This window comes from Triturus cristatus, chromosome 7 (assembly GCF_964204655.1).
Source record: "Triturus cristatus chromosome 7, aTriCri1.1, whole genome shotgun sequence".
NCBI classification, from domain to species: domain Eukaryota; kingdom Metazoa; phylum Chordata; class Amphibia; order Caudata; family Salamandridae; genus Triturus; species Triturus cristatus.
In genome coordinates this window covers 1,132,925,783-1,132,953,300 of record NC_140590.1, presented here as the reverse complement: position 1 = coordinate 1,132,953,300, position 27,518 = coordinate 1,132,925,783, and the positions used below count along the sequence as shown (strand labels likewise).

General features: G+C 49.6%; 1 protein-coding gene across 5 annotated transcripts in view; it reads left to right on the top strand.

Moving 5' to 3' along the window:
• The window catches only part of RNF44 (ring finger protein 44), a 305,895-nt gene that overhangs the window by 132,178 nt on the left and 146,199 nt on the right, over positions 1-27,518 (top strand). For all 5 annotated transcript variants that reach the window (XM_085618288.1, XM_085618287.1, XM_085618286.1 and 2 more), the window contains one exon: positions 17,851-17,963. In XM_085618288.1, coding sequence (XP_085474414.1) covers positions 17,851-17,963 — 113 coding nt within the window. The remainder of the gene's footprint in view (positions 1-17,850; positions 17,964-27,518) is intronic.

Here is a 27,518-nt window from a genome sequence, read left to right as displayed (position 1 = left end):
GCTCATGCAATAGCGGTGCCACCTGGCAGACTAATTTCTAATGTCACATTTTAAAGGGCATGCTACAAATGCTAATATTGGAATATCCTACGGATCTATCTATCTATCGATCTATCTATTATGACAACTTAAAGTGCATATCAAGATATCACAGGCTCTCCTAGTGGGTGAAATCCGAATTAATGTTGAAGTTTAAACATCATTGGCGTTAAATAGTGTAATCATGTTTTCTGTTCAATATGCCTGTCATGTGAATCTAGTGTGCATGGCATTCTCTCATTCCTCATCGCCCTTGAGTGTATTAATGCACTCGCTTAACAGACTAAATCAGATACCCAATCCACCAATACTCATCTGAATCTCCATATAAAAAGTAGTAAGTCTTCTCGAAACGTTAGACAGTCTTATTGTCTGTTACCATGTGGCAAAGATCTTGAGACACCCCTCATTACATTGTTGGTGCAATACATCAAATATAATAACTACCAGTATCATGTACCCAAAAAATAATGCATCTCATGGTCCACATTAAGATCGGTCTCCTTACTTCAAAGTTTTAAAATCCAGATTGACTCCCTCCTTCTGAGGGTGAGTTCCCAATTGCCTCCTCTTGGGTGTATTTGTATGTGGTCAATCCCATAGAATATGAAACTTTTATTCCTTTCCTGTGCTGCACATTCTGATAAATGTTTAGAAATGGTATAACTAATTTCCCCTCGTTTGACCGCTCTCCTGTGTTATCCTATTCTTTCTCTAAGTGGCCGGATCGTGCTACCAAAGTATTTTTCCCACACCTACATTCTATGATGTACACCATAAACTTTGTGTTGCAATTAATATTAAATTTAACGATGTACCTCATCTTGTTGGGGCCCTCAAACTTTCTCTTTTTGTCCAATGCCCACTTGCAGTTCACACAATGCCCACATTTATGGAAACCAAGTGTATAGGGTGTCATCCAATTCGTTCCAGTTCGAACCCCTAAATAACTGGGGCAGTATAAATTCCGTAAACATGTTCCTCTACGGTATGTAATCTCTGGTGTATTAGTAAAATATCCCTCCAGTGATTTGTCAGCTCGGGCTAAAGGTTTGGAATCATCACCGTCATCAAAGTAGGTGCCATTAAGATTTCATATTGGATGTTAGGGATGGTACTTCACAATATTGGATTACATTTCGATTTTTATATAAATAGAATTCGTTTTTTTCAGATAAACTGACCTACAGTAACATTAGGTACGCTTTCCTTTTGTTTTACACTTTACAGTTGGATAAGAATTTTTTTTTTTTTGCACACGGTTTCTACCTGCGCTTGGGATTAAATTACTTTGCATGCCATAACATAGGGGTATGGTGTGCATGGCAACCCACATGCTTGTATAGGATGTATATGATAAAAAATATGAGTTTCCACGTTTTTAGATACTTATTTGGTTGAGTAATATTAATTTGATGTGAGAGATCAACTTGGAAGTGTAAGTGATTTCATTTTGTGTATAATTTCTTAGCCATGAAGAAGTTGCGTTAGTCGTGACAAAACATGTGTCGGCTGAGAACAGAAAGAATTGATACGTGGATGCTAACTACATATTGGAAGCGGCTTTGAGTCTTTTGATATTGCCTGTGCTGGGGAGTGTGAGATGAAATGTTAAGCTGGCATATGCCACAATTTTAAGAGAGGGGTGGTGCTCTCTCCCCTTAGGCACCGCCTGAAATTGCGTTTGTTGTGCATTAATATTGTGAACTTCCCGTTAGGGCGCCAACACCCTATTAAAGTCCACCCACGAGAACAAAAAATCCTTCACCAATTGCATCAAGCATCAACTGTTCTGCAGCTGCTGAGTCCCCAAAGCCCAGGAGACCTGCCAGCACTTCATTCAGGAACCAGGACCTTCTGAGAAGCAGTGGACCGTCTCCCCTGCATCCTGCAGGCATCCAAAGACCCCTGGAAGGATTCTGTGACTGCAGAAACCCAACGCCTGAAGACCCTACTGCACGCATCACTCCAAGCCCGAGTTGAAGTGGGCCAACTGTGTCAGCGTGGTCCCCGCATCCTCCAGAGACCAAGTCCAGTGTGGTCACACCTCTTGTGGACTCCCGACATTGCCTGCAGCCTCAGCCCGCAGACCCCATCTACTGCGACTGCTGCCGGTAAGAGAAACCTGACGGCTAAGAACACCCTGCACCCGTCGCCCCTGGAGAAGAGGACCAACACTGTCCCTCGTCCCCGAGCATCGTGAGACCTGGGCCCCGCTGTTGGTTCAACCTGACTGGCCCCTCCGTCAAAGCCTGCAGCCTCTTATTACCACGACTGTCCTCCATAGAATAAGATTGGGCACCGACACTGTTTTGCACCTCTGCGCCCAGCTGTCCTAGTGTCGCTGGTGGTGTTCTGTGCTGCCTTGAACCTTGCCTTCCACTCACCCCTAACTCCTGGAGAAGGGTACCGTAAGTGGCTGTACTAGACCTGAATGCTGCATTGACTTTTCTCCCATATGATTACATTCCAGCCTCCAGAAATTGCACTGTCCATTTTTGTACTAAAAATATTTCATATTAAAGCACATACTTACCTGAACGATTTTCTTCTGATTTCCTAAACACACACATTATAATTAATATGTTCGAGGCATGTTGGCTGCTGAATTCATATCTGTGCATAGATCGCCGCCAAGTGTTGGGTCCGGATGATTGCACATTGTTGTCCTGGAAGAGTCTTCGAAGTATCACGAGATAGGTGACTCCTCCGCTGGACTACAGTGCGCATGGGCATCCTCTCCATCCTTAGATTGTTTTTTTCCGCCATTGGGTTCGGATGTGCTTATCTTAGCTCAAGTTAGGAAAATTTAGTTTAAGGCCAAAAGGCCTTTAGTTCTCGTCGGTACTGTTCCCGTTCGGTATCGACCAGTTTCTTTAGTGCTTTAGCACCTGCTTCAGGCTTTTCGGATCCGCTTGGTCCGAACATCGAACTCCGATCGACGATGGAATCGAGAACTCCCTTCAAGAGATGTCCTTTATGCCACGAGAAATACCCACACATCGACGTCCACCCGGTATGCAACAAATGTCTCTCACCGGATCACGATGAGTCGAAATGTATGGCCTGCGCCCGGTTCCGCTCGAAGAAGACTCTCCGGAATCGATGGGCAGCGAGATTGGAGGCGCAGCAATCGGCGCCTGCCCCGGCCAACATCTTTAGCACCGAGGACGAAGACGCCGAGAGCGTCGAAGACGTAGACTCCAGCCCGCTTCCGAACACGACTCCCGATCGGAAGACGACGATGAGGTGATCTTTCAGGGAGAAGAAGTCGTCGAAGAGGTAGGAGACTACGATGAGGCCCTTGGGGCCGAGGAAGATAGCTCCAGCGAAGAGCTAGGCCAACCCGTCGATACGGAGGCCGAAAAACTAAGTCGTCATAAGGCTCAGGTCGAGGGATCGCCTACGGGCCTTACCCAAGATCGATCTCAGTTCTTCGGCCCCGCCTTCAGGCCCGGCCTCGAACATTTCACAGGAGCCATTATTATCGAAGACGACTGGATTCCCTTCAGCGAAACCGACACCGTCCATTGCACCGGTTCCATCGAAAGTGAAAATGGTTGCGATCGGCTCGAAGGCCTCGAAGCCCTCCACTCCTTTAACGCCGGCAAAGGTCATCGGCTCCGAACGCGCCAAAAGAGATTTCGGGGCCGAGCTCACCGCAGCGGATCCGGGCGCCGAGCCGAAGAAGGCCCTCGGTCCCCACACAGCGCCTCGGCCTCTGGCACCGAAGATTACGGCACAAACCACCAAAGTCCAGGTGGCCAACCCGTCTGCGTCGACGTCTAAGACGGCGCCGCCTGCCAAGTCATCGACTCCGACGAGCGTCGATACCTCCCTTCGGATCGACGACCCAGACTGCAAAAAAGTCGGATGCCGCTTCGACGCCTACCTCTAAGGTGCCGATCGGTTCCAAGGCGCCATCTGCGTTCACCGTGCAACAGGTCTCAGAATCGTTGCAACGCATCAGGGACCGGGCAACCCTCCGCTCTACGTCGGGCCCCGAAACGCACAAGGCCGCAAAATCACACTCTGCGCCGGAGAACATCACGTTTGGATTGCCGCCACCCACGGCGCCGAAAATGTTCGAGATTCGGACACGTGTCCGCCAAACACAGTCCCCATCCACTGGACAAACGGATATCGAGCCTTCACAGGCACACTTTATCGACGCCGACACTGGTAGGTTGATGCTCTGCAAGCGGAAAATCACGCCAGAGAGGGGATTGGACTCCTACAAAATTCCTCTAAAACACAAATTGCCGACAGGATCAGAACCAGTGCTTCATGAACACTTTCAACCCTTACATCAGGATCCACCGTCCTTTTCTCCTACGCATTCAGAGGCAGACGCAGGAGAGGACTATGTAGGGGATGATACCACCTACCCTGGGGATATCGATCCTTATGATCACTTGCAAGACCCAGATCAGGCATGGGATGACCCCACCGACCAGGGTACCGCACTAGATACTCCTGACACGCAGCTTTATAATATAAAGACATCTCCCACAGAGGACACTGCTGCCTTTAATGCCCTCATAGAACGGGCTGCTGCCAATCATGGAGTGGAACTCCATTCTAACACTGTAGAAGAAGACTTCTTAGTGGACACTTTCGCCTCCTCTGAAAAAACTGTCAAAACTCTGCCAATGTTAACCTGCGAAAGACATTTTTAATGAAGCAACCAGGGCACGGGTGCTGAACCCCAGAATCGAAAAGAAATAAAAGCCTGCACCCGGAGACCCTATGTACATTAGGGGTCAGTTACCTTTAGACTCCATGGATGTTGCTAATGCTCGCAAAAGAGCCCACTCACAAACAACGGGTGATGCTCCTCCCCCAGACAAGGAGTCCAAAGTGCTGGAGACATCAGGCAAACGGATTGCAGCGCAAGCGGTAAACATCTGGCGCATTGCCAACACACAGGCACTCCTGGCCCGTTATGATAGGTCCCACTACGACACACTAGAATCACTGCTACAACATTTGCCAGATGAATACAAAGAGGCAGCGGAGCTCCTTATCAGAGAGGGACAACTCCTTACCAATGCGTCCATCAAATGCGCACTGGACGCAGCCGACACTGCGGCGAGGGCAATCAACACAAGCGTCATGTTGAGGAGGCACGCATGGTTGAGAATCTCAGGCTTCAAGCCTGAGATTCAGAACAATATCTTAAATCAACCGGTCAACCCAGACTATTTATTTGGCCCTGAAGTTGACACTACCCTCAAAAAAATTAAGAGACACTGAAACTGCAAAATCAATGGGGGCTCTGCAGTCGCAGCAGTTTCGTAGTGGCTCCTTTCGTCGCCCCGGGAATAGAGGAGCAGCTAGAGGTCAGGGGTCCCAGCAGCAGTACAATAAAGGGGGCACACAAAGTAGCTATGATAAAACCACCAGAGGTGGATATCGTGGATCCAGCACCAAAGGCAGAGGACGTGGGTACGGCAACACCAGGTCCTCCCCCAAAAACAAACCGTGACACCCTCTCCCTGCCCCCCGACCACATAACACCTGTCGGGGGGAGACTCCAACGGTTCCTGTCAGCGTGGAAAACCATCACCACAGACAGGTGGCTCAGGGACATTATCCAGCACGGTTACTGTCTCGAATTAATGTCCACTCCACCCAACATACCGCCAAAGCACCGTCCTATGTCCGTAGAGCACTTGGCATTATTGCAGCAGGAAGTGCTAAGTATGCTGCAAAAAGGTGCAATAGAGGTCGTGCCCGTCAACCAACAGGGGACAGGGGTGTACTCTCTGTACTTCTTAATCCCAAAAAAGGACGGTTCGCTCAGACCTATACTAGACCGGAGACCCCTCAACCACTACATTCTCTCAGAGCATTTCCATATGCTCACCCTACAGCAGGTTCTACCGCTACTCAGTCAGGGAGACTTCCTAGCCACACTGGACTTGAAAGATGCGTATTTCCACATACCCATACACCCATCACACAGGAAATATCTCAGGTTCACTATTCAGGGGCTTCACTATCAGTTCAAGGTTCTCCCCTTCGGAGTAACAACAGCACCCAGGGTCTTTACCAAGTGCCTAGCAACAGTGGCTGCACATCTACGGAGACAACACATTCACGTCTTCCCTTACCTGGACGACTGGCTTGTTCAGGCAAAGTCAGCCCAGCAATGTGCCAGCCACATGTCCCTCACCATTCACCTTCTTCACAGTCTGGGATTCTCACTAAATTACCCAAAATCGCATCTACAACCCGCACACGTACGACAGTACCTGGGCGCGACCATAAACACTCTGGCAGCCACAGCTCAGCCAAATTTAGTGAGGATCAACAGCATGCAACTGCTGATCTCAAAGTTCAAACCTCAACACTCCCTTCCTGCGCGAGTGTTCATGCAGCTGATAGGCATGATGGCCTCCTGCATTTTCATAGTCCCGCACGCGAGACAACATATGCGCCCGCTTCAGGAGTGCTTGGCACGTCAATGGAATCAGGCTCACGGACAATTAAAAGACCTAGTGTTGGTGAGCGGTCGGGCATACAACTCTCTGCATTGGTGGAATCCACAAAACCTTTGCAAGGGCCGACCGTTCCAAGAGCCTGTTCCACAAATAATACTGACAGCGGACACCTCTCTCCAGGGTTGGGGAGCTCATGTACTCCATTACACAGTGCAGGGACTATAGACAACTCAGCAAAAGAAGATGCACATCAACGTTCTGAAACTGATGGCAATCTTCCTAGCCATGAACGCATTGAAAGTACACTTGTGTAACAAAGTCGTGTTGATCCGGACGGACAACATGACTGAAATGTACTACATACAGAAGCAGGGAGGAACGCACTCTCCACAGTTGTCTCATCTGGCTCAGCGCATGTGGAAGTGGGCCATTCAGAGGAACATATTCCTCATGGCGGAACACCTCCCCGGCAAGGACAACCAGATGGCGGATCTGCTCAGCAGACACAGCCACCAGATGCACGAGTGGGAGCTACATCCGTCAGTACTCCAACCGTACTTCCAACAGTGGGGTCATCCAGAGATAGACCTATTCGCCACAAACGAAAACGCACAATGCCAAAGCTTTGCCGCTAGGTTCCCACATCCGCAGTCACAGGGCAATGCGATATGGATGAACTGGTCCGGCAGATTTGCGTACGCTTTTTCCCCAGCGCCATTAATACCGCTAGTGGCACGCAAACTGCGACAACACTCACTGACACTCATCCTAGTTGCTCCCACATGGGCACGCCAACCATGGTACACCACCTTTCTAGAACTTTCCGTGGTGCCACATCAAAGGCTGCGGATCAAACCCGCACTTTTAACGCAGAACCATGGCGAAATTCTGCACCCAGATCCGCAACAGCTGAACCTGGCAATCTGGCTCCTGAAGTCTTAGAGTTTGGCTACCTAAACCTGCCACCTGATTGTATGGACATCATCAAGGAGGCCAGAAGACCCACTACCAGAGCTTGCTATGCGGCTAAATGGAAGAGGTTTGTCATTTACTGCAACAACAATGACATTAACCCGCTGGACGCATCCATTCAAAACGTCATCTGTTACCTCTTACACTTATACCGATGCAATTTGGCATACAACTCCATACGTATCCATTTAACCGCGATAGCAGCCTATCTTCAAAACGGGCAGCACCTCTCTTTATTCAGAGTGCCTGCCATCAAAGCCTTCTTGGAGGGACTCAAACGAGTAATTCCCCCAAGACACCCACCGGCACCGGTGTGGAACCTCAATGTGGTCCTCACCAGATTAATGGGTCCACCCTTTGAACCTCTCCATTCATGTGAGATTCAATTCCTCACCTGGAAAGTAGCTTTCTTAGTGGCAATCACTTCGTTAAGAAGAGTTAGTGAACTCCAGGCACTAACCATTCAAGAGCCATTCATACAAGTTCACGCAAACAGAGTTGTACTACGTACCAACCCCAAATTCATGCCCAAAGTGAAATCGCAGTTCCACATGAACCAAACTATTGAACTGCCTGTTTTCTTTCTGAGTCCACAAAATGTCGCAGAGAGAATGCTCCATACACTAGATGTAAAGAGGGCCCTCATGTACTATATAGACAGAACTAAGGACTTTAGGAAAACAAAACAACTTTTTGTTGCCTTTTCCCCACAACACAAGGGCAACGCCATTTCCAAAGCAGGGATAGCCAGATGGATCGTTAAATGTATTCAAATTTGCTATCAAAATGCTAAACGCACATTAACGATTCCCCCACGAGCCCACTCAACACGAAAGTTAGGGGCGTCCATGGCTTTCCTAGGAAACATTCCTTTACAGGAAATCTGTAGAGCAGCCACATGGTCCACTATACATACATTTACCAAACACTACTGCGTAGATGTACACTCAAAACAGCAGGCAGCTGTAGGACAGGCTGTTCTCAAAACTCTTTTTCAGACTGCTGCAGCTGGCACGGGCAGCCGCCGCTAATGGAGGGACTGCTATATAATCTATGCACAGATATGAATTCAGCAGCCCACATGCCTCGAACTGAATATGCTACTTACCAGTATGCATCTCTTCTTGGCATGTAGGGCTGCTGACATTCATATCGACACTCGTCGACTGCAATCCCCGACGACATCTTCGGAGAAGGCGTCGATCTTCACGAAGACCAGCACACCGAAGAGGGCCTCGTCAGCTCCTCTGAAGCCAACGACTCAGATGCCGAGGACATCACTCTGGCACAGAGGGGCGTGAGTACTAACATTGATCCCCACCCCCCCACCCTCGACGGCATCGAAAAAGTCTTCGGTCACGCCTTCGCCCTCGGGCCTAGGCACGACCAAAGACACTGCTTCACATCGCTTTCGGGCCCGGTAAAGAAGCCCATCAAGACTTCTGGCAGCTCGAGCCAGCCTGCCGTCGGTGCCGAGAAACACTCCTCCGCACCGGCACCAAAAAAGAAGATGGCCTCCTCCTCCGCGCCGAGCTCCACACCGAAGCACTCTGCGCCGAAGACAAGCGCTAGCTCCATGGTACCAACACCATCCCCGGAACCGAGCAAAAAATCCAAAGCCATCGACACCCACACCTCGAAGCCGAAAGTCATCTCGGAACCCAGGAAACAACCGGACATTTCTAAGCCACACAGTTCAAAACAACGAACTGATGCCGACTCCAAGACTAAAAAACCTACAGCTCCGACACCTTCGGCGCCGACGGATCGGCCCCTCACACAGGAACTATTTCGGCCCGATCCACTACAAAACACTTGTCAAAGACCCTAAAACTGGACATTTGATGCTCAGCATCAAAAAGAGACCGTTGGACAACCCTGCCCCAGCTCCACCTCCAAAGAGAAGAGACTTTGCTACCTCCCCTTTGAGACTACCTTCACTCCCTCCTCCACCACCTCCTCCGCCTCCCCGACCTCATCATTCCCCCACACCCTCTCCGGATGAGGATGATGACGATGTCTACGACGACACAAGGGACGGACCCCATGACCAACCCACAGGGGACCCCACTCCTACAGGCTCCCCAGACCCATGGGACGACTAGAACATCCCAGACACCCCCAACGTCCCGCAGGACGACCTTTACCCTTCAAGACCGCCTCCCCTCCCAGAAGACACTATGGAGTTTAACCAACTGCTCCATAGGGCTGCACACTACCACGGAGTTGATCTCCATACAGACCCCGTGGAGGACTACTTCCTCCTAGATACCTTTGACACCACACACAGGGCCACTTCCATTCTACCCATGCTTAAGGGGGTTATCAAGCACGCGCCAGAGGTCTTTAAAGACCCGGTCAGTGCTAGGGTCATCAACCCTTGCATCGAGAAGAAGTATAAGGCCGCCCCTACAGACCCCACCAACGTCAGAGGGCCCGCACCACTAGACTCCCTAGAAGTCTCCACTGCAAGGAAGCGTGCAAACTCCCAGGCACCAGGCGAGGCACCACCACCTGATAAGGAGTCCAAACTACTAGACGCCTCTGGCAAGCGAACTGCATCCCAGGCTGCCAACATATGGCGCATTGCAAACACCCAAGCGCTTTTGGCAAGATATGACAGGGCACATTATGACAAATTAGAAGCCATAATGCAACACCTCCCTGACAAATACAGGAATAGAGCCAACAAGCTAATCCAGGAGGGTAAAACCATCACCAACACCTCCATTCGCTGCGCCCTCGATGTAGCTGACACCGCCTCTAGGGCAATTAACACCAGCGTCCTCCTCCGTAGGCATGCCTGGCTACGAATTTCGGGTTTCAAACCCGAGGTGCAGGCTTGCATCCTCAACCACCCCTTTGACCAGGAACATCTGTTTGGCCCAAACGTTGATGTTGCCCTGGAAAAAATGAAAAAGGACACCAATGCGGCAAAGACTATGGGAGCCCTACAGTCGCACCCTCCCAGGCGCTCCTTTCGCCGTTCTTCCTTTCGAAGCACCTCCAGAGGCTACTCCTCCGACAGTGCCTCCACTTCCTATAAAGCCCCTACCCAATCCACCTTCACTAGGGGTTACCAGAGAGGCGGCTACCTACAGGGGTAACAACAATAAGGGCAGAGGCAAAACTAACACCTCCCACTCTGCCTCCACCCCTGCCCAATGACTTCACTCCACTCCTGCCCAATGGCTTCCCTCCACTCCCCCCAGACCATACCACTCCAGTGGGGGGCAGACTCCACAATTTCCTTCCTGTCTGGACTACTACCACCTCAGACAAATGGGTAACCCAGATAATTCGGTCAGGCTACTGCTTTGAACTAACCTCTTCCAACCCCCCCCCCCCCCCCCCCCCCCCAAAACATTCCACCCAAACAACGCCCAATGTCACAGGAATATTTGTCACTTCTAAACCAGGAGGTAATCTCCCTACTACAAAAGAGTGCAATAGAGCTAGTTCCTGCCCACCAACAAAATATGGGAGTTTACTCCCTATATTTTCTCATACCAAAAAGGGACGACACTCTAAGGCCCATCCTGGACCTCAGACCCCTAAATCACTTTATACACTCAGACCATTTCCACATGGTCACACTCCAGCAGGTACTTCCCCTGCTCTCCCAAAACGACTTCCTTGCCACCCTAGACCTCAAGGACGCCTGTTTCCACATTCCTGTTCACAAGGCTCATAGGAGGTTTCTCAGATTTGTAGTGGACGGTCAACACTATCAATTCAAAGTGCTCCCATTCGGAGTCATCGTAGCACCACGGGTGTTTACCAAGTGCCTAGCGGTAGTGGCAGCACACCTGCGAAGACAACACATCCACGTCTTCCCATACCTAGACGACTGGCTCATAAAAGCCAACTCATACAACCAGTGTGTACAACACGTTCACGCCACAATGCAACTACTTCACCAACTGGGCTTCACAGTAAACCATACCAAGTCCCATCTGCTACCTTCTCACGTAAAACAATACCTTGGTACCACCATAGACACCTCAAAAGCGCTAGCCTATCCCAGTCCTGCCAGGATAGCAAACATTCAGGCTCTACGCGCCAAATTTCACCCGGAACACACTCTAACAGAGTGCTTAGCGCGCCAATGGAACCAGGCCCAGGGTCAATTGACAGATCTGGTGTTGGTAGACGGTCGCGCCCATCGCTCTCTGCAGTGGTGGACCACCAAAAACCTTTCCAAAGGGCGACCGTTCCTGGACCCGGTTCCCCAGATAGTACTGACAGCGGACGCATCGCTCTCCGACTGGGGAGCTCACCTACTACATCACACCACGCAGGGCAGGTGGACACCTCAACAAAAGTTACTCCACATCAACCATCTAGAGTTACTAGCCATATTTTTAGCCCTGAAGGCCTTTCAAACCCATGTCTCGGGCAAGGCCGTCCTAATCCGCACGGACAACATGACAGCCATGTACTATATACAAAAACAAGGCGGCACACACACTCCACAGCTCTCTCAGATAGCACAGAGCATATGGACGTGGGCCATACCACAAAAATCTTTCTCCTAGCCCAACATGTCCCAGGAGTCCAGAACACTTTGACCGATCTGCTCAGCAGACAAACGCAACAAATCCACGAGTGGGAACTCCATCCACAAGTTCTTCACCCGTACTTTCAAATGTGGGGCTGTGAGAAAGTGGCTCTGTATATACTGTTCCCTAATAGGTACAGGGTGTACAGAGTCCACAGTCCCCCCAGAGGCTGATAGAGGTCAAAGTTAGGTATGACCTTACTCTCAAAAGTGGTAGCTTGGTCGAGCAGTAAGGCAGTACCAGAGGACAGTGTAAAGCATTTATTGTACACACTCAGTCAGCAAATGGTTTCACACACTCAATAACTGAACTCTAGGCCAATGGTTTATATATATAAAATATATGCTTGTTTTATTTTTAGAACCACAAAGGGGGTAAAAATATACTTTCTCAGAATGAGAGGTTGAATATAAATACTTTTGTCTTAAGCAATAAATTTGTGTAAACAGTCACAGTTGGTTGCAATAAACAATCCTATTTCCTAAACATAACAATGCATTGAGCTCAATGGTAAATTCAGGTTATTTGTAATAAATTACTTTTCAGATTACTTTTGGAATTCCAGGTCTGGCTCCTAGAACCAGCCTGGGGTCAGTATTCAGAATCCAGTGATGAAAGTCGACTTAATAACTGTAATGATTTTAAATAATATTTAGCTATTTCAAAAGTTAGCACTTAGAAAATATTTCAAAGAAAACATTCAATGGATCTCTATGGCAAGAAATTCAAATTGCAGGTAGAGTACTTTATCGTTACTTTAGTAATCCAGGACTGGGTACCTAGACCCAGGACTGGGGTCCTTATCAAAAGCAGGTAAGTAATTTCGTTTGCAGAAATGGTACGATTTTAAAAGAATATTTCAAATTTGCAAAAATAGACAGAAGAAATTTCACAGAAAAGCAGACAATGGTTTCCTATGGGAGAAAAATGAGTTAGAGGTAAGTATAGTTGTGAACACTTTTCAGGGTTAGGGCTGGGCACCAAGATCCAGCACTGGGAGCTCACCTAGGAGCAGGTGAGTAAATTCGTTTTTGTCACTTGGCTGATTTTTGGTGAATTTTTGCAGTTTTGAAAAGTTCACACTTAGAAGATTTTTGAAGAAAAAGCCAGTCAATGTTATCCTATGAGGAAAATGAAGTTAGCGGTTTAAGGGTAAGTACTCGACTGGCAGAGTTGAAATTCCGGGCATGGACTCAGGGGTCCCCCAGTGTCAGGTAGGTACAGTTGGTTCACCCTCAGCGGTTTCAGGACGGCCGGGTGCAGAGAGAGTTAGGCCCAATGTTATCCTATGAGGGATAGGGGGGGCCTTGGTTGGTGGCTGCTGTCTGGCAAGCCACGCGGCTGTGGGAGTTGGGCTCCTGGTCACTTACTCAGGGCAAGTGGGGAAGTAGGTTAGTGTAGAGAGGGCACTACCAGGGCCACTCGGGCGGCTGGGTGCAGGGTGCTTTTGAGCCTTCGGGCGCTCAATGGAAATCAATGGGAATGTTCCGGTTTGGAAAAAGGCTGCAGGCTCGGGGACGAGGAGGTTTCAGGTGCCACCACCACTTCGAGAGGTAAGTTGGGTAGTTGTAGGTTAGGTGGGTACCCTGGGATTGGGCACAGGGGGCCGCAGGGCGCCGGGTGCAGGGGTGCCTTTTGACGTCGGGAATCTTACCCTCTGGTTGATCGCGGCTGGGGTGGCACTTGGTTCTGAGGCTGCAGGCTTCTTCCGGGAGGTCGAGGGGGGTCCTTGGGTGCCGGACTCTGGGTCACAGTCGCCGTGGGGTCGTCCTCTGGGTCTTTGTCCACTCCGGCACTGGCCAGGCTTGGCTGGTGCAGAGTGTGTTGGGTCCGCGGTCCCGGGCTGGTGCCAGGGATAGCAAATAGGTTTCTTGAGTAGAGCCTCTACTCGTGGGAGTCCCAGGGGCTTAGAGCTAAAGGGTAGCCAGGTCCTCCGGGGTTGGTGAGGTTGCTGGCCACGAGGGATGCCGCGCTGGTGCAGGTTCGAGAGTCGACAGGCCGGTAGGGCTGGGGCCAAAGCAGTTGGTGTCTTCTCTTTTTAGCAGCTGCAGGGCAGGTCCTTGTTCTTCTTGCTCTTCTTGTAGTTTTCTATCTGGAATCTGAGGAAGGAAGGTTCAGGGTGCCCCTAAATACTAGATTTAGGGGCGTTACAGGTAGGTGAAGGCCAGGGACCAATGGGTCCTTGTCCTGGGGTGGGTACACCCCCTATCCTGCCTCTCTCCTGTGGGAGGGGGGCAGTAGCCTAATCCTGATAGGGTAGGGCCTCCCATCTTCAAGATGGCGAGAGCCCGGAGATGTGCTTCACCTCGCCTCCCCCACCTGAGGGGTGGGGTGGGCAGGCTGGCACATCCCCTGTCCTTGTATGGGGTTTCCGGCCAAGCTTCCCGCCAGAGTAGGGGGTTGCAGTGGCCTGGGGAAACTCCAAATGGCGGCATGCCTTTGAAGCTTCCCTTTGCTCATCCTGGGGGAGGAGATTTCTCACCTCACCCAGGATGTGCATTGTTGCAGGCCTGGGAGAGCAGGGGCTCAGCAACGTGTCTGCTGTGTGGCAGCCTGGGCAGCCTCAGAGCAGACGTGGATTGTAAGTTAGCTGTAAGGGGGCATCTCTAAGATGCCCTCTGGGGTGCTTAGTACATTAAATCCTACACTGGCATCAGTGTGGGTTCAATGTGCTGAGAAGTTGGATACCAAACTTCCCAGGCTTCAGTGTTGCCAATATGGTGCTGTGGAGCTCGTGTTTGACAAGCTCTCAGCACCATGTACTCTTAAATGACAGCACTGCACTTACAGTGCCCAGGAATGGACCCGGGTACTGTAGGGGCATAGGGCTCCTGCTCCTGTGCCCACACCATAGGCGTAATGCACCCAGCTAGAGGGGTGGCTGACATATGCCTTGGCAGTGTAGGTGATGGGCATGGTACACAGTGATGTGTGCCATGTCGACTCTTTGTTTTGTCCTGCACCCAGACACTCAGCCTGCAAGGGCAGTGTGTGTGTAAGGGTACAGGGCCTCTGAGGGTGGCACAATGAGTGCTGCAGCCCTTAGAGGCCTTCCCTGGTCACAAGGCCCTGGGTACCTAGGGTACCATTTACTAGGGGCTGACATGTGGCTAGGGTTTGCCAATTTGGAGTTTGTGTGGTTTAAGGAAGGAACATAGGCCCTGGGCACCTGATTGGCAGGAACCCAGGGTACACTCAATCGAAGTACATTCAGCAATTTAGCAAAAAGTGGGGGCATACCATGCAAGAAAGATGGCACTTTCTCACAGGGGCCATCCACAAATAGACCTCTTCGTCACACACAAACGCCAAATGCCCAAGCTTCGCCGCCAGGTATCCACACCCATTGTCCAAAGGCAATGCAATATGGATGAACTGATCAGGCAGATTTGCGTACGCTTTTCCGCCTTTCCCACTCATTCCATTAGTGGTGCGCAAACTACAGCAACACTCCCTCATTCTCATCCTAATAGCTCCAACTTGGGCCAGACAACCGTGGTACACCACACTGCTGGAACTATCTGTAGTACCGCACCAAAAGTTACACCTCTCTCCACGCCTCTTAACCCAGAACCATGGAGTGATCAGGCACCCGGACCCAGCTCAGCTCACCCTTGCGATCTTGCTCCTGAAATCCTAGAATTCGGTTACCTTAATCTTCCCCCTGATTGTATGAACGTCATTAGAGAAGCTAGACGGCCTACCACTAGAGCTTGCTACGCAGCCAAGTGGAAACGTTTCGTGATCTATTGTCACAACAATAACTTCGATCCCCTAGATGTGTCCATTCAACACATCATAGGCTATTTATTACACCTACAAAGATGCAACCTAGCCTACACGTCTATTAGACTGCACCTTGCAGCCATAGCTGCTTATCTACAAAACAGGCAACATCTCTCACTCTTTCGAGTACCTGCCATAAAAGCCTTCATGGAAGGCCTCATGAGAATAATTCCCCCCAGAGTGCCACCCTCACCTGTGTGGCACCTAAACATCGTTCTCACAAGACTAATGGGGCCTCCCTTTGAACCTCTACACAAATGTGAACTTCAATTCCTAACATGGAAAACTGCATTTCTTGTAGCCATTACTTCCCTCAGAAGGGTCAGTGAGATACAAGCACTCACCATTCAAGAACCTTTTCTGCAAATGCACCATTACAAGGTTGTTCTCCGCACTAATCCAAAAGTCATTTCTCCATTTCACCTAAACCAATCTGTGGAACTGCCCGTATTCTTCTCGCAGCCACAGACCATTGCAGAAAGAGCTCTACACACACTAGATGTCAAACGAGCCTTACTCTACTACATCGAAAGGTCACAACCCTCTCGTAAGACCAAACAACTGTTCGTGTCTTTCTCACCACCACACAAAGGCAACCCCATCTCCAAATCTGGGATAGCTAGGTGGATTGTCAAATGCATACAGATTTGCTACCACAAAGCAAAACGCGTGCTATCTGTTCCCCCTAAAGCCCACTCTACACGTAAAATAGAGCTTCCATGGCATTCTTGGGGAACATCCCCTTAGATGATATCTGCAAAGCAGCTACATGGTCTACACCGCACACTTTCACTAAACACTATTGTGTAGATGTGCAAACTAAACAACAAGCTAGTGTGGGACAGGCTGTTCTCAAAACACTGTTTCAAACAACTGCAACAGATACTGGTGGTCGCCGCTAGAAGCGAGTACTGCTATATAATCTATGCACAGTGTGTAATCTGCATTTCATATGCCTCGAACGGAATATGCTACTTACCAGTATGCATCTGTTCTTGGCATGTAGAGCTGCAGATCTACACACACCCACCCACCTCCCTGGCTACCTTTATCTGTTCCAGTTTATCTTATTTAGATACAGCACACATGGGCATCTTCACTGCTTATTACTACGCTCCATCATTTCCCTGCTGGCGAAAAACAATCTGAGGATGGAGCCGAAGCCCATGCGCAGTATGATCCAAAGGAGGAGTCGCATACCTTGTGACTTCCAAAGACTTTCCAAGAAGAAAAACAACTGCAGACATCCGGGCCCAACACCAGATGGCGATCTATGCACAGTGTGTAGATCTGCAGCTCTACATGCCAAGAACAGATGCATACTGGTAAGTAGCATATTCCATATGCTATTTTTATAAATTGGTGTAGATCTCCTTTTTGAGTCGTGTCTCATTTATTGACCACTTTGTGTATTTTCAGATGTCTTGCACTCCTGTGATATGCCTAACTGCTCGCCCACACTACCACAAAAGAGAGCATTTGGGGTGTAATTTGTGCCTCTGTAATTCCTCTGTGTTTTGCTTGGACTCTTTACACAGTGTATCTCTTTTTGGTCCACTTTATTAAGAGCCAGCTACGTACAGACAGTTAATGAGCACTTACTGCTCCTGCCTTTCTCAGATGGGCAGCTCATTTGTACTTCTACCGAACACATTAGTTCCCTTGACTGTGTATAACAAACCGATGGAAACCCCTTTGCCAGTAGTGTTGGAGAAGTCCTTCCATCCTGAGTCGGAGAGGTTTGAGTTCTTTACCTGTTCAAACTTTTAGGATGGCAGTTTGAATCGCCTTTGTCAGAAAGATCCAAGTCTGCCTGGCTCCCTACCCTAATACAAGTTTTGGATTTTACATGAACTACTCCTCTTTAAGCCTTTGTTATGATGTTGTTTGTAGTAGAGAATCTGCATGCTTCTTTTCACTGTGGTAATAGCTGAATTGTTTTGGGACCGTCGATTTAGCTTTGCTTTAAGTTGAAAACTGGGGGAGAGGAAGAACAGGAGCTCTTTTTTTCTTTCCTAATGTGTTGCATGATTTGTGTATTGCAGCCATACTCCCATATGATGCCGAGGCGACTGAACACACAGAGATATCGACTTCAGCAGCCTCTCCCACCGCCCCCTCCCCCACCATATTACCCCAGCTTCCTGCCATACTTCCTGTAAGTAAAGCAGTTCTCTTAATCTTCAGTGAACAATGTGTGCCAACAATGTGCAAGCTGATCTCTCGGTTGCATGTGTATTGTCGTACAGCCCCCTGTGACATATGGTGGGACCCTCTCTATATCACTAAAGAGCTTTCTCCATCCAATTCCACATTCCCACTATGACGAACAGCAGGAGCAGTCTATCTATCTATCTCTCCCTCTCTCCATCTCCCCCACCCCCCGGTTATTTTTTGCTATAAAGTCATCCTTCTCTTTTTAAGCAGAGCCCACTCTGTTCAACACTCAAAGAGACTCCCTTCCACCTAGAGCTACTTAATCAGTCCCTATAAAACATGGCCATCTCTAAGCTGCTAGCATTTGTGCTTCCGTGTTCCATACTAGGTGGCTCTTAATCTCTGCCACTCCAAGGGTTTGTAGGTTTGCTCGTTTTGTAGCACCATTTTGTCACCTGTTGTCACAGTACAATCTTAGAACATTTGAGTATTTTTTAATGTATACAGAGATTCTGGAGATGCATTTTGTCAGTGGTTTTTCTAAAGTCCACCGCTCCTTTATAGTACCTGGCTGTTGAAGGTTTCTTTCCGGTTGCTTTCGTATCTAGTCCAGTGATCATGTTCGGGGTGTAGATAATGTGACTGTACATTGATTTTCTCCCGCAAGCAGACGTAGGTTTGGCTATACAGGGGAAAATACAGAAAAGAATGCATTCACTAAATGAGCCTGGGCAGATTTGTAAAAATAAGAAAGCTAAAACAACTAGCAGTAAACGGTCACAACCGATTGCTTGAATTCTGTCTCCAAAAACGGAAGGAATATTTAGACAAATCTTTCAAGTTTTACTTTACCTTGAAGCTTTCTACCACGCTGTTCCATAAAGACAATTGCGGTAGTTTTGGTGTTCACTGTACATAAAAATTGATTCTGGAATTCCCAGTAACCAATTCCAATAGGGTATAATGGAAAATCATGTAGTAGGAACCATGCATATAGAGAGAGGTCTTGCACGAGAGCAAGAACATTCTACATAAATGAAATAAAGTCAGTTAGCCATCAAGCTAAATTGGAGTATACAAGTAAAATATTTGCCAGTGCACGAACAGAAGTATATCAAGGCTGTTACTCAGATTCTGATGAATTTGCTAAACTTTGGATCTCTGCCCTGGAACAACTCTCCCAGAATCATAAGTTACCAGACTCTGAGCCCATTCTCTGGATTCTGTGTCAGTGACTGGCTACTTCCTGGGCAAAATCCATGTGTGTACTGTAATTTAATTATGGTGGCCCACATTTAGGCACTGTAGGACTCTTGATTGCTCAGTCTCCCTTCCCAATTGAATGAGCAGTGAAGGCGTACTCCAAGAGTTGATAGTAGGTTTGGGACTCTTGTACAATGTGACACAGTAATCACACTCAAAGTAACAGAACATCTACTCGGAAGCTATTACTTTTAAAAATAATAGCTTTTAATTTACAAAAGTACGTTCTTAGCGCCGTCTGTGGCCAAGTCTGTGTGCATGTCCAAGCCAGAGATCTTCTTCCTTGACAGTCTTTAGAAATCTTGGGGTCCCAGTTCATACTATGGGCAGTGTTTATTAACAGTGTTAGGGGTGTGATCCAGCCTTCTTGGAGGTAATGGGTGCAGGTTAGTGGGTGGAAGGCTTAGCTCAGATGGCTTGAGCCCAGCCTGCTAGAATCTCACTAGATCGCCTACACCCACCATATGAAGGTGAACCATATGAAGGTTACACACCATATGAAGGTGAACTGTTAATGAGAGCAAAAAAATATATGTTCGAGGTATATGAGCTGCAGATTGTACACTATGCATAGATCGCCATCTAGTGTTGGGCTCGGATGCTTGCACGTTGTTGTTGTCTTGGATGAGTCTTTTGTAGTCACAAGATAGGTGACTCCTCCCTTAAACGATAGTGCGCATGGGCATCGACTCCATCCTCAGATTGTTTTTTTTTCCGCCATTGGGTTCGGATGTAACTTTTGCGCTCCGGTTTGGCACCTTATTCTCCAAACCTTTTCGACGCGCAAACTGTCTACAACTCGACTGTATTGTTTTCGATTGCGTGATCTTCAACGTGCATCTGAGCTACTCGATTCCAGTCGTCGACGCGGGTCCCTGGGCCTATCGACGCCGTTCGGGCCTACAGCTCATGGAAAGGACTCCCTTCAAAAAATGCCCCCAGTGTGGAGCGAAATTCCCACACAGTGACCATCACAAGGTCTGTAACCTGTCTCTCGCACAACGAGAACAATTGCCAGGCCTGCACCTCTTTTCGATCCAAGAAAACCATCCGTGATCGCCGGGCCCGACGACATATCATGGAGCAGCGAGCAGCTCCGGCACCAGTGGACATCTTCTTTTGAAGGCCCCGATGTTCTGGAGGAGGATTCTGAGGACCAGGCAATAGTGTCCGAAGCAGACGACTCAGACGACCACATCACTCCTGGTCAACGAGTGAGTACAACTACCCCAACTCCACCCGAAAAAAAGAAGGCCCTGGTCAAGACGTCGCCTGCTGGCCCCAGTCGTGACCGAAAGCGAGCTTCAGAAGTCCCAGGCCAGGCACCGAAGATAAAGGACAACCCTTCTGGTAGCTCGGGACCGAGCAAACCATATCTCAGTGTCCCGCAGGCGTCTTCGGCACCGAAGTCGGGAGAGCAGAGAAATAGACACCGACTACCTCGACGCCGAAAGAAAAGCCATCGGATCCAAAACCAAAGCCTTCGGAACTGAAAAAGATTTCCATCTAAATAGCCAAGCCAAAGGATCCCAAACCACCTCCTAAGGCCTCGGAGCAGAAGTCCAAACCCTGCTCGGACCCAAAGAAGTCGGCGCCGAAAGCGGTTACCGAGGAGGAAGAACTTTTTCGACCATATCCGGTCTATCCGAAGCAGAAAACTCCATATAGACCCTGAAACAGGACATGTGGCTCCTGTTCCACACAAAAAGAGGAAGCTGGACACACCAGACACTCCTGTAGTGCCTGTGAAGAAAAAAGACTGTGCCACTTCACCTATAAGACCCTCTTCTCCTGTCCTTCCTCCTGAGCCTGTTCTTCCTGCTAAGCCTGTCTCTCCTCCACAGCCTCCAAAACTTCCACCACATTCACCGCCACCGCAGGATGACGATGATGATTTAGTGGGTGGAGGAGGCAACAATGACCCTTTCACTAACCCTGATGACGACACGGACGTACCACAGGACGATTGGGACGATTATGATGACCCAGTAGATCCCCCAGACCTCCCGGATCCCCAGCCATGTCCAACAAAGCCATCTCCACCAGATGACCATATTGGCTTTGGTCAGCTTGTAAATGGAGCTGCTGTCTACCATGGTGTTCAGATGCATTCAGACCCTGCAGACGAGGACTTCCTCCTAGACCATTGAACAGTCACAGAAAACTGTCCAAATCCTGCCAATGCTAAAAGGTGTCATTAAGCATGCCCTCGACATATTCAAAGACCCTGTGAGAGCTAGAATTCTCAATCCCAGAATCGACAAACTATAAACGTGCCCCCTATGATCCCACCTACATCAAAGGGCCGCTACCCTTAGACTCACTAGTGGTAACTAACGCTAGGAAACGTGCCAACTCACAAACCTCTGGTGACGCACCACCTCCGGATAAGGAATCTAATTTGCTAGATGCTTCTGGCAAAAGAGTTGCTGCCCAAGCAGCTAATCACTGGCGCATAGCCAACACCCAAGCATTTCTTGCTAGGTTCGATAGGGCTCACTATGACCAACTAGAAACCCTATTACAACATTTACCTGACCAACGCAAAACCCAGGCAAATGATTTAATTCAAGAAGCCAAAATTAATAACCAACGCATCAATCAAGTGTGCCCTTGATGCAGCTGACACAGCCTCTAGGTCCATTAACACTAGTGTGCTACTCAGACGACCAGCCTGGTTACGCATCTCAGGATTTAAACAGGAGGTACAAACAACTATCCTCAACCAGCCGTTCAATCAGGAACAACTTTTGGGACCGGCTGTAGATACCACTCTAGAGAAGATGAAAAAGGACACGGAGACTGCTAAATCTATGGGAGCATTACAGTCTCCATCCACACGTGAATCCTTTCGTCGCTCCTTCTATAGAGGAGCACCCAGAAACATTGAAACCGACACCGCCTCCTCTTCCTACAAAAACACCACGCAAACATCCCCCAACAGAGGATATTTTAGAGGTGGATACAGTGGAAATAACAACCAAGGGAGAGGCTGAGGTAACCACACTTGAGCCTCCCCACTAATAAACCGTGACTTCCCTCCAGACCATTCCACTCCAGTCGGAGGGAGACTCACAGTTCGTACCTGTCTGGGATTCCATCACAACAAACAAGTGGGTAAGACAAATTATCCAGTATGGGTACTGCCTGGAACTTACAGCAACCTCACCCACCATACCACCCAAACAGTATCCAATGTCTACGGAACACCTCACGCTCTTAAAACAAGAGGTTTTCTCACTGCTTCAAAAGCAGGCAATAGAACTAGTTCCCTTACATTATCAAGGAAAAGGGGTTTACTCGCTGTATTTCCTAATCCCCAAAAAGGACGGGACCCTACGGACAATACTCTACCTCAGACCCCTCAATCTCTATATCCAATCAGATCATTTTCATATGATCACTCTCCAACAGGTCCTCCCTTTACTTCAACAAGGCGACTTCCTTGCCACCCTAGATCTCAAGGATGCCTACTTCCACATTTCCCATACACCCTGCTCACCGGAATTATCTAAGGTTCATAGTGGACGGACAACACTATCAGTTCAAAGTCCTTGCATTTGGGGTGCCCACCGCACACAGTGTGTTCACAAAGTGCCTTGCTCCGCTCGCGACTCCGTATGACGTCACCGGAGCCATAAGAGAGCCACGTCGGCGTGATGACGTCAGTTCCCTTTTTTCCACGCCGTCGACGCGCAGCGGTTTTTCCAGTACTCTCCTGCTACTTTGTAGTTGTTAGGTGTTACTGTTGGAGAAAATCTGTAATGTCTTCGACGAAGTCTGGTTTTAAGCCCTGTAGGGAATGTGGGGGCCACATGTCTATGACGGACCCCCATGATGATTGTTTGTGGTGCCTTTCATCTGACCACGATGTCGAGGAGTGTCCAAGCTGCAGGAGGATGAATCCGAAGGCGTTGAAGGAGAGGAAGGCAAAGCTTTTTATGGCCAAGGTCGGAAAGGAGAAGAGAGGTAGAAAGGAGAGGTCGAGGCCGGAGTCGTCGACTTCAAGGAAGCATTCCTCTCGGCGCCGGTCTTCTAAGAACAAGGCGTCGAGATCGGCTTCGCCTCGACGACGTCGAAGTAAGGATTTGTCTCCTTCTCCTAAGTCTCCGGAAGGATCTCCTTCGCCAAAGCGGACTCCAGCGCGGTCACCGGTGCAGTCCCCAGCGCAGTCACCGGCGCCTTCACCGGCGTCGTCTCCGGTTCCAGTGGAGTCGTCTGTTTCTGATGATGAGCAGGAACAAAGGAGCCTTCTCCAGGGCCTGAGGATCCTTCGGCTCCAGTAGAGGACACTGCGGCGCCGTTGCCAGGTACTCCGCAGATGGATACAGGATCGGTTCCTTATCCGCAGTTCCCGGCTCCAGGTACTGATTCTTCGCATTTTTTAAGTGCCATGTATGGAATCTTCAATCGGGCTGCCTTCCCATCCGGTGCACCGACTGGTCCAGTGGGTCCTATGGCGTATGCTCTAGGGGTACCGCAGCAGTATGCACAGGCCCAGTTTATGCCTTTTCTGCCGATGGCGCCTTAGTTTTCGCCACCGTCTGATCCATCGCGACTCCGGCTGGATCGTCAGGGTTCGGAGCCTTCCTCGACGCCGTTGCCGACTCCATCGGCGCCGACTCAGTCTTTGGTGCCGCCGACTCCTACTCCTCTGGTTCCACCGACGCCACGTACGGCGCCGACGACGCCGGCTTCACGGATTCAGTCGAGAAGGGAGGCCCAAAGAGCCTTGGATGAGGAAAGGTATAGCGTGGAAGTAGAGGAAGGTGAAGTGGACACGTCCTCTGAGTTTGGAGGGAAACAAGAGGCTAGTGGCCTGGATACGACTTCTGAGTGGGAGCATACTTCATCTAGGTCATCTCCACCTCAGGAATTGATTCCTTATCATATGGTTATAAAGAAGGTGGCAGAGTTGTTGGATTTACAGTTGCCCTCTGCGGAGTATAAATCTAATCTGCTGACGGAGGTGTTGCATTCACCTACTTCGACTTCTGAGCCTTTACTGCCTTTTAATGAGGCTATTTTGGAGCCTGTTTTGGAGGTATGGCGAAAACCACTTTCTTCTCCGGCGGTTTCCAGGCAGGTGGCGAGAAGATACAGGGTGGCATCTGGGGATCCAGATTTTCTTTCTACGCACCCGTCTTCAGAGAGCCTGGTTGTGCAGGCGTCCTGCTCTAAGCATTCTTCGGGAGCGTTCCCTTAGTCTCCTGCGGACAGGGAGTCCAAAAAGGTTGACCAGGCGGCTAAGAACTTTTTCTTCAGGAACTATGGCACTTAAGTCTACCAATGCCACGTGCTTGCTGGGACGTTATGTGCATGCCTTAATGGACTCAATGAAGTCTTTAGCCCCTAAGCTGCCTGAGGGTGATAAGGCGTCCTTCATGGAGGTGGTCGCAGATACTCAAGCTGCTGCTAGACAAGTGATTCAATCGGGGCTTGATACAGCAGATTCAGTGGCGAGAATAATGGGCTAGTCTATAGCCACAAGAAGGCAGGCATGGCTCCATTCATCTGGCTTCTCCACGGACGTTCAGGCCACATTGGTGGATTTGCCGTTTGATGGACAGAAATTGTTTGGAGAAAAGGCTGACTCCGTCCTACAAAGATTTAAGGTCAGCAGGTTAACAGCTAAATCTTTGGGTCTGCGAGCTCCTGCTAAAGGATTTGGTTTTAAGAAGTTTAGGGGTTTCGGAAGGTCTTCATTTCGCTCCTTCCGACAGCCTCCGCAGCAGCAACAACAGCAGAATCCCCTCTATAGGTCCTATAGAGGGAGACAAAGGAGTCGGAGAGGTTCTGGACGCAACCCCTCTTCTTCCTCCTCCTCTGCTCCCAATGAGGCTTCAGGGAAGCAGCCCTAGATCCCCCATCCTGGATCATGTAAGACCTGTGGGGGGTCGGGTGTCCTACTTTCTGCGGGGTTGGAAATCTGTTACGACAGACCTTTGGGTTTTGAACCTCGTGGAGACTGGGTACGCCCTTCCCTTTCGAGAGTTTCCTCCCCCTTACCCTCCTTGCCAAGGTTACTGCTCAGAGGACCATCTGCTTCTTCTGCAGAAGGAGGTTCTGGCTTTGCTTCAAAAAGGGGCGATAGAGGTGGTTCCGGAGCAGGAAAGGGGTCAGTGGTGCTACTCCCGGTATTTCCTGATTCCCAAAAAGGACGGCAAATTGTGTCCGATACTGGACCTCCAGAATCTTGAACTTTTACCTGAAACAGGAGAAATTCGAGATGCTGACCCTTGCGCAGGTTCTTCAGGCGTTGCAGCAAGGAGACTGGATGGTGTCGCTCGACTTGCAGGACGCGTACTTCCATGTCCCGATCCTGAAGTCGCACAGGAAGTATCTCCATTTTACGGTTGGGTCGCAACATTACCAGTTTGCGGTCCTCCCGTTTGGTCTTACTACCGCACCTCGAGTCTTCACGAAGGTGATGGCAGTGGTGGCTGCTCATCTCAGGAGGTCGGGGATTCCAGTTTTCCCCTACCTGGACGACTGGCTTCTGAAGGCAGGGTCCCCAGAGATGGTGCGGCGCCATCTGCAGGTAACATCTCAGCTGTTATTCGACTTGGGTTTTTCGATCAATGTGCCCAAATCTCACCTGGTGCCCTCTCAACGCAACCTGTTTATAGGGGCGGTACTGGACACTACTGTGTGTCGAGCATTTCCTCCTCCTCAAATAATTCTCGACATTCAGGAGATGGTCCCTTTATTCCACAATGGAGCGGTTGTTCCAGTTCTGAAGGTCCTTCGCCTGCTCGGTCTGTTCGCTTCCTGCATTCTGTTGGTCAGCCATGCACGCTGGCACATGAGGGTGATCCAGTGGTGCCTCCGCAAGCAGTGGTATCAGCACAACGGAGATCTCAGGGAGTCGATCAGGATCTCCAGAGAAGCTGCAGTGGATCTGTCTTGGTGGAGAGTGGAGGGCAACCTGTCTCAAGGAAAGCCCTTTCATCTTCCTCCATCGGTGGCCACAGTGATAACGGATGCCTCTACCCTAGGGTGGGGTGCTCATCTGGGGGATCTGGAGATCAAGGGTCTTTGGTCTCCAAAGGAAAGGTTGCTTCACATCAACCTTCTGGAATTGCGGGCGATTCGTTTGGCGCTCAAGGCCTTCCTCCCTTCCCTTCGCGGTCAGTCGATTCAAGTCCTGACAGCCAACACTACCGCGATGTGGTATGTCAACAAGCAGGGAGGAGTGGGGTCTTTGTCTTTGCAGAGAGGCCTTAAGTCTATGGTCCTGGGCTCAGGACCATCGGATTAGTCTGATGGCAAATCATCTGGCCGGGGTGCTGAACGTACGTGCGGACAGTCTGTCTGCAGTTCTCCGCCAATCACGAGTGGAGGCTCCATCCGGAGGTGGTTCGTCACGTCTTTCGGGCGTGGGGGACACCTCGGTGGACCTGTTTGCCACCCGCGAGAACGCGCACTGCCCGTCATTCTGCAGTCTTCCAGTTTCCGATGCGGGGGGCGTTGGGGGACGCGTTTCAGTTGAGTTGGGGTTCACAACTCCTTTACGCGTTTCCTCCCATACCCTTGATTCCTCGGGTTCTGAGGAAGATTCGCCAAGACCAGGCCCAAGTCATAATGATCGCCCCGGATTGGCCAAGAAGGGTGTGGTACACAGATCTTCTCCACCTCTCCTCGTGCCCTCCGCTCCGTCTCCCTCTGAGGGCAGACCTCCTCTCGCAATCGGAGGGGCAGGTTCTACACCCCCAACTCCAGAGCTTACACCTTCATGCCTGGAGATTGAACGGGGCAACCTGAGTTCGTTCTCTCTCCCGCCTTATGTGGTGGATGTTATTTTATCGGCCAGGCGACACTCCACCAAGTCCATTTACTCCTACAGGTGGTCGAAATTTGTTAAATGGTGTGGAGAGAGATCCATTGACCCTTTAAAAGCCCATCTTTCTAATGTGCTTCAGTTTGCTCTTTCCTTGGCTCAGCAGGGCTGTGCTGTGGCCACGGTTAAGGGCTATCTATCTGCCTTATCGGCTTTTCTATGTCTTCCTGATCAACCGTCACTATTTAAATCTCCGGTTGTACTGATGTTTATCAAGGGTCTTACAAACATGTTTCCTCCTGCTCCCTTTGTAATGCCACAGTGGGACCTTAATCTTGTCTTGACTTTTCTGATGGGATCCCCGTTTGAGCCTCTTCATAGCTGTCCTTTGAGGCTGTTGTCCTTTAAGGTGGTCTTTCTTGTGGCCATAACCTCAGCAAGGAGGGTGAGTGAGCTTCAAGCTCTTAGTTCCAAACCCCCTTTTTTTGACATTACATGCTGAAAGGATGGTAC